Source organism: Antennarius striatus, chromosome 11 (assembly GCF_040054535.1).
Source record: "Antennarius striatus isolate MH-2024 chromosome 11, ASM4005453v1, whole genome shotgun sequence".
NCBI lineage: Eukaryota > Metazoa > Chordata > Actinopteri > Lophiiformes > Antennariidae > Antennarius > Antennarius striatus.
The window spans coordinates 3794196-3802396 of NC_090786.1; the positions used below are offsets into that span (position 1 = coordinate 3794196).

At 40.0% G+C, this 8201-nt stretch overlaps 1 protein-coding gene across 1 annotated transcript; it reads right to left on the bottom strand.

The window, feature by feature from the left end:
* Nucleotides 1-363: 363 nt before the first annotated feature.
* Nucleotides 364-7075, bottom strand: vax1 (ventral anterior homeobox 1). The gene is made up of 3 exons (XM_068328222.1): nucleotides 6862-7075; nucleotides 4840-5027; nucleotides 364-915 (listed from the first exon to the last, which is right to left on the bottom strand). Exons 1-3 carry the CDS (start codon nucleotides 7073-7075, stop codon nucleotides 364-366), a joined length of 954 nt encoding a protein of 317 aa, XP_068184323.1.
* Nucleotides 7076-8201: the final 1126 nt, after the last annotated feature.

An 8201-nucleotide genomic window follows, 5' to 3' on the forward strand; every position in this document is an offset into this window, starting at 1 on the left:
ACAGTCTGTCACCAATCCTATCTCCTGACACAGCAACAGAGCTCTTCTGGTATGAAGCAAACATTTATCTGTGTGTATTGTTGTTTTGGAGTAATAGATAGGACATTTTCTATATCAGCAATCCCTAAATAATAGCGTCCTTTATGAACATTTTGTGCAAAATCTTCCCACTGCCACCCCAGCTTTGTGAACTTGCACAGGTCTTTGTTTTACTTCCTGGTACAAGGCGCCAACATGTGCAACCAGAATACATGAAGTGCTACGGAACATGACACAGACGGACAGAAAATGAGCAACCCAACAAAGACAGTAAAAGCCAAGAAAGTGTATCTTGAGGAAATCCATCTACGTAAAAACGAAACATCATTCCAGAATTTTCTTGTCCATCGATTCTTTGCCACTGGTCCGTGAGTAAGGCTCAAACGCCGAGGAGCTCAGGTAGCGGGCGGAAAGTTCCTGCAGGTTTCCGGCTAGTGACCCGGCGATGGACAGGGGGTTGGAGGCGATGCGCGAGGCCACGCCGCTGAGTAAAGTGGGCATGGGAAAGTTGAAGAGGCTGTGAGCGGCCGGCGAGCTCTGCAGGCCTGTCACTGTTCCTGAGCTGGTGACGGCGGGTAGAGGAGGGCTGCCGCCCGCTGTGCCGGTGCTGCCGCCGCTGCTGCTGCCACTGCCGCCATTGTTGTTGTTGTTGTTGGGCATCCCCATGGAGGAAGGCCTCAGGGCCGAGCCCAGTGCGCCGCTGCCGCAGTGGGGCAGCAGGCCCGGCAGGCCCGGAGGAGTCAGGAGGCGACCTTGCTCCAGAAGTCTGAGGACGCTGCAGGTCGCCGCCGTTTCCGAAACCACCGAACGCAGCTCAGAGTCCTTCCCCTGGTCCTTCTTCTGTTTGGTGCGGCGGTTCTGGAACCAGACCTTCACCTGAAGGGGAGCACAAAAGACAGCAGGTGATAAATGTATGTAAATACGCCTAAAGTGAAGGTACTTTCAAATTCATTGAACTTGAAATAAAAATGCCAAAAAGCTTAAAAACACATTTTTACGCACAACGTTGTGTCTTCAAAAATAAAGCTGTTTATGCAAAAGGGCCAGAGGTCCCATCAGACCTGGAATTTAGTCTGAAGGTATTTTCTTCATTTTGACATATCCTTTAAAAATCTATGTCTCAGGTGTTTGCATACAACATAAGACCCAAGTCCTGCAAATCACAATTTACTGCACAATCGCAGAGTTTCGTAAGCCGAGCTGCCATTTGTCCTTGACTCAAAGACAATTTAACCCGAGCCCTGAAAAGATGAGTTATTTTGATTCACGCCTTTACCGACATGGAGGAATGGTGTTGATGTTTGAAATGCTTCGTTAAATTCTTGGGTTACGCTTTTGATCGAATGTTCGAGGGACTAGGAATTAAAATTGTAATGAGTTTACAAACTCAGATGCAACACAGGAGAGTCTAAAGATTCCAGCAACATTCAAATGACGTTGCTGCAGTTTTGTCAGATAATTAACGTCCACCCTGAGCGATTTGGTCACAAATGGCCAGATAGAGCTGGAGGTGTGAATGCACCCAAGAGGCACATAGTTTGGATCCGAACACGAAGACTACATTCGAAGATAGTCTTCATCACGTGTGCACATATTTCCTGTAAGTGTGAATGTGACCTGGGCGATGCTGAAGGTCCTCCTACTCCTCTGACCTCAACAGAAGAACGTATTACGTATGGAGGACGAACGTTTAGTGTCTCGTAAAGGTGCAATATTTTTTTCTAATGTGTCAATGTCATTCTCAACTTCCCCTCTGTTGTAAAAGATGGAAATTCAGTTAAAAAAGTTGATATAGAAATGGGTATTTTGTATTTTTATTGCTTATTTGTGGGGTTCTTTAATAGTTGATTGTAAATTTTTAGAGCAAAAAAAAATCTACCTTTGCCCTGTGAAATGGTGGAAATTTTACATTTTTCTTCTACATTCTCCTCTTTTACACACTAATGGATTGATTGATTGACCCATCGTGTGTCGATCACATCTTTTGGACTGTTTATTGATGAAGTGGATCACTTGTTCTTGCTCACTTTAACATAAAACAATGTATTTTACATTTGATCTAACAAACAGTCAAAATTTTACATTCTGTTTATTTTACTTGCCGCTGAGATGTTTTTACATTAGCATTAAAATTATTGAAGGAACACAGGGATCAATTCACACGTCACCAATAATAAATAACAGGAAGAGTTAGAGGAGATTTAAAATCTAAAACAGTGACACACATGTTCATCCAGTTTGTTTTCTCTACAGCCGATGCAAATGATCATCCTCCAGACTACCAGCTTCAAAAAAATCCACATCTAAAAAATAAAAAAAATCTTAATTTTTCTGAAAATGTAAAGATACCCAAATATCTCCTCAGTCAGAGTGACATAGTGATATATGATATAATGCAAGCTGGGTTGATTAGTTTCAGAAATGTTTTTCAGTTTTGTGACTCAATCCTTATAAAGCCTGTTCTCTAAATAATACAGTACATTACATAAATACATTTTGTCACCTGTAATACCTTCATCAAATGTACGACATATGAAGCCTAACGGCCTTTTTTCAATCAATCAAATATTTCTCATAAATCAGAATCACACCCACCAACCCACATTTGAGTAAGGCGGGTTGTGAGTTAGTTCGGCGTGCGATCCAAAGGTCGCAGCGAGTCACGTTCGATCTCACAAGAATAAGGACGGCGAGGAGGAGAGTCTACGGATTCCATCAACGTTCAGACCAACGATTCTACTCTGGGTCATCACAAACATATCCACAGTAATAAAAACGCCGACTTTTGGACTTTTACCATGAAGCACTGAATTATAGGAAACAATACAGTTCAACATATTGATTCACTAAGTAGTATTTTTAATTTCTTGAGGTTACCGATGAAGTACTATCCCATTTTAATTTGCACAACAGGGCACCTTTAACACTTTATTTAAATCCCAATGGAATTATTCCTGGAAAATAATGAAAAAATGTGTCAGGTATATTTAGGGGGGCGTAATCTGATGCGGATCCAAGTAAAAATCTAAATCCACCAGGTTTAAATGGTTGCATGTTGGGCATCCAGAAACCTGAAAGTGGTTCAGGTCTAATTGTGTTTGACTCTGGATGAGGTTTAATGGAATTAAAAGTGGCTGTTGGACTTTAGCAGAGGTAAAGAATGGGCTCTACTGGATGGAAGAGAAACAAAAAACACAATGATGTTGAAGGAACAAAAAAAAAAATTCTTGCATCCGACCCTTTATCCAGATCCGTACCAAAATTTAATGAGATCAGTTCTGGCCCAGGACACATCCTCCCACTGAGTAGAACGGAAATCCGTTCAGGAGTTCTTGTGTAATCCTGCTGACAACCAACGAACGTCTACGGATGAAAAACAAACACATTGTTCTCCACGACTTATAAGTCTCATCACTTTGATACGGAACAAAATGTACACGCACCAATCAGCAGCCGCCCTCCATCCATCCCCCAGCTAGTCCAATCACATTTGAATATTTTGTCCTTCACTACTGTAAGTGGTTTAATTATTCACTCGCGGTTAACAACCGTCTCATGGCCAGAGGAGAAGTCCTGGCGTTAAATGCATTATATTTCCTGCGTGCGACTGCTCAGAAGGAACGTCATTGTGAGAGCTAACATTCCCAGAGTGAAGAATAGCAAGGTGAAGCCGCCAAGCTGGTAGCTCGAACAAAGATGATTAAAGCTCGCACGCAGCAAATGGCCTTAATATAACAAGCAGAGAGCGGCGGGAACAGAATGTTAATTTCATCACATTTTCATTAGGACAAGAAGCAGAAGATGGAAGAAAATCTTGAAGCCTTTGTCATCCATAAATAGGAAGCTGAGTGTGTTTTCTATTTTATCTTCTTTCTTTTTTTTCGTGAGCAGAATAACATCTTCAGACACTTAATTAACTTGTTTTGGATTTGGAGGTGGAAGAAATGGCACCGATTGAATGAAAGGGAGAAATATTAAAGCATTTTTAAAAAAAAGGCAAATAAGCAAAAGAAATTTTGCAAAGCGGTTCAGCGAAAGAGGGAAGTTTGGAGAGAAAAGGTTGACCTCGAAGTGGAGGGGCTAGCAGAACATTAGCACCAAGCCGATGGCGTCGTCAGCCGTTTTGCACCGCAAAAAAAATAAAATAAAATCGATGAATGAAGCTGAAAACACAAAGCTTTTTGAAACCAAAAGGGTTCCCAAGTCACGGGTGACTCGCTTCGGAATCCGGTGTGAGTGCGAAAGGAGTTCACCCATAGCATGACCTGCCGATGACCCCACACATATGACATCGTTAATTTGAAGCGTGATCATCTCTAGACTTTTGAAAAAAGCCTTTCCTTAAAGTTACAGAGCGTGATCTAAATAGAAACCAGCGTTTCACGTAGTGGAAACACCAAATTAGTGCGTTTCTTTTTAAAAAATGGTGTTAGTAATGAACTCTCAAAGCAGATCTCGCTGCTACGAAACACACAATACTCTTTAAGGAGTTTTAGTTCTCTAAATAAAATAGACACACAAAAAAAACGATTGTCAAGAGCGGACTTAATTATCATCCGTGTCAGCGCTCGCAAATGAAATGAAATTAATTAGATTATTACGGGTGAATTCACCTTTTTTCTGTGACAAAGCATGTGGTGCTAATAGCAGGAGATAATAGAAAACGGACATAAAGGGCATTAAATTCACACTGAAGTTAATTAAACAAAAGAGATTATAGTTTGCTTGAAATAAATGAGTTATTCTGTAAAATTTTTAATTTCACATTTTAATTTTTTCTTAACAAAAGCGTCTCCTTACCTGAGTTTCAGACAGGTTGAGTTGGCGGGCCAGTTCTGTCCGTTCCCTCCCCACCACATACTGACACCTCTGAAACTCCATCTCCAGCCGGTAGAGCTGCTCAGCGGTGAAGGAGGTGCGGGTTCTCTTGGGCCGGTCCAAATCCAAACCCTTCGGCAGGATAATCTCCCGGATGGAGCCTTTAGCGTCTGCAACGACGAGCACTTTAAATGAACCTTTGTGTGGCGTTTTTCTCGCTCATTTGTCATCCTCAACATGACCGGATCCATAACAACCAACAAATCAGCTCTGAGTAATATGATCATTAATCATTAATTAATATTTGTTATGAATTATTATCATGAATGAAACGGTCTCATCGTCGTTTGAAATGTTTTACATGCAATGATAATGAACACATTCAGACTAATCAACACAACAGTTAAACCCATTCAATAAAGGAGTGTGAGATTCCAGGGAGCATGCACACATGCACACATACACACACACACACACACACACACACACACACACACACACACACACACACACACACACACACACACACACACACACACACACACACACACACACACACACACACACACACACACACCTACACCTCCTCATGAAGGTGGAGGATGAAGAGGACACAAAACCCTTTTTCCTTCATCTTTACTCATCTTCATCTAATGGCGTTCACCTACATACTCTTTTTTTTAATCCTGCACGTACGTAACCTAAATGTGTTTGTTTTTGAAAGAATAAAACAGAGAGAACAACTAATATTAAGTAAATGAAGCACAAATGAAGTAATATTAAGTTTAGTTGAACACAGGGATTTTACATTATTATTAATAGTAACAGTAGTGGGAGGGCGAAGATATCATGACTCAAATTCTGTTATCTGTACTGAATTTAATGGGGGTTTTATATTAGTTTTTTATTTATTATATAATTGTGTGTAGATTTATTGTAAAATTTTGCACTGACAGACAAGTATCCTTTCATTTATGTTCACAGCAACTTGATTTTATTTCATGTTAAAATCCCACAAAAATATGTATAATAAATTCTCAAACATTCATGTGTGTGTCTAATGAATTTACATTTAAAAAATCTGGTCACTTCCAGATTTATATAATCTGCACCTATGCTAACACAAAAAAAGACCAAATTCTGTAAAATCCTATTAATTTCAATCCAACCTAAGCTTCTATTTTTTCCCAGCTAGCATTACATTTAACATAATTCTAAACTGTTTTTTTAAACTTCAAAAAAGTGGTTGCAATGTGACCCATTAATTTATTATTAACATGCAAACAAGTATTAACTAAATAATGTTCAAACTATTTAAGTAGATTTCATATCTTTATTTTAAGTTGTGTAGTCTTCTGTCATATCTGACATAACCCTATTTTTGGTAAAGTTCTATTTTGCTGTTTTCAAAAATTTACTGGGAAGAAAAATTACAAACTATTGACAGTTTACAACCTAATTTAAAGTGACTCTTTTTAAATATTTATGAGTAAATTAACACAAGTGTAAGATTAGTGTATTTAGTGTAAACATAATAGTAACTAAAGTGAAATTTGTAATTTCATGGCGAAACAAAAATTTAGCTTTTCAAAAAAAATTGCAATTGAAATGCACAAAAATGTAGTTTGACATTAAAACACAGATTTTATAGTCCTCATTTATAATAATAATAACAATAATAATAATAATAATAATAATAATAATAATAATTTATTTATTTTAATAATTTACTTGCTCCTATGATTGTACTAAACTGAAAAAAATCTAAATGAATAGATACAAAAATGAAAATTCAAAGCTATAATTTTTTTTGGTACATCGTGTTCTTCAATTTAACGTTAAATTAAATCCAAATAATTAAAAAGATTTAAATGGTGTGCACATCGACAAACGTTACCTGATGTGACAAAGACTCAACTTTTCTCCCTCATGTTCATCATTTTAAACCGACAGGATGAATCGCTCTGATCTCCAGGATAAAATCACTACGAAAATGTGCCCTACCTCGGACCAGTATCCTCCGACAGTAGTCCGGGTCCCCCGTGCTCCCCCTGTTCTTCTCGCAGTTGTCCACAGTCCCAGAGGGGGAAAAGGAGTCCTGCTGCTCCTTGAGGAAGCTTTTGGACAAGCTGCCCTGGGAGTCCTTGTCGTCTTTACCCGTCTTTAGTCCATTCTTCAGCCCCATCCCTTCCGTTTCTTGGTTGTACCTGACCTCCATGCTCAGTTTATCCTTTTGGACTTGCAGTTTGTCCGCCTCTTTTTCCCCTTTGTCAGGTGGAAAAAAAAAGGAGAACACAAGATGCACCGGATTGTCTGGACAGCGCGGGTTTTAGTTACAAATCAGCACCTTTCACCGGGACGGAGTCAGCTATCTAATGTTGGGAGAAATACTTGCGTCGCCCGACCAAGGAGTCCTATTATTACAGATCAAACACCCTTGCCCAATGATCATGGACTTCTCACTGAAACGCAACAGTAACTCAGAGCCCCCCTTTCCTCGTCACATAGACACCAGGCTCATAGAAGATCTCCAAATAATCATCCATGTAGGCGCACACACTGTTTCAGTTGATTACGGTAATTTTGCTGCCTCCACATTTGCGTAACCTCATGAATAAGATAAATTGTTTGAGGAAATACATCAAGTCTTGATAGAGGGGTTAGCTTGTCCTTTCCCCCTCAGCTTACCCGCTCTCAGCCCAGAGAATCAAGTCAAATGATTGGTCTAGTCTCACGACCACATGAACAAATACAATCATAGGGGTACAACTCTTCCAGATCTGAAAAAAGTGCTTCATTCTTCTGTCCACAGTTAGGCTTTTTTCTCCAAGAGTTTTCGCGGCAGACCTGATTGCAGTAGCATCTCAGCGAACTTTGATTCTGTTTTTTTTTTCCTTGTCGGCTCTCTCTCTCTCTCGCCAATCAACAGAATTCTGCAATGTACTGATCTCACCACTATGTTGCTGTCGACATCTGGGAGAAAGCCAGAGAGACAGAAACAGTTGAAAAGAATAAGGAGCAAATCCACGCCAATCAGAATTTACGAAGGCGACAACACGTGGATCTGAGCGCCTGAACGAGCTCTGCTTTAACGGGAATTTTGTTTTCCTTGTATCGTCCTGTGTTTGCTTTGGAGAGCTACGGCGCGAGGTCCCGGCAACTAATGCCACAGTCTTCAGTTTTCAAAAGATCGCACCCCAGAAGCCATCTTCAGCTCTTGTAACCTCAACCCGCAAATTTGAAAAAGACAAAAACGGGGAACAAAACTCATCATTAGTGCAACGTCTACCTACACACAGTCTCCCTCTCTCATGCATACCTCTGGAATGGCCCCTACCTTGCTC

Excerpts from the sequence above, each read along its gene's own strand:
- vax1 (XM_068328222.1), bottom strand. The coding sequence starts at position 7,075 with ATGGAGGTCAGGTACAACCAAGAAACGGAAGGGATGGGGCTGAAGAAT. Across the intron at positions 5,028-6,861 it reads TCGGAGGATACTGGTCCGAG|ACGCTAAAGGCTCCATCCGG; the intron begins GTAGGGCACATT and ends TCGTCGTTGCAG. Across the intron at positions 916-4,839 it reads TCAACCTGTCTGAAACTCAG|GTGAAGGTCTGGTTCCAGAA; the intron begins GTAAGGAGACGC and ends GCTCCCCTTCAG.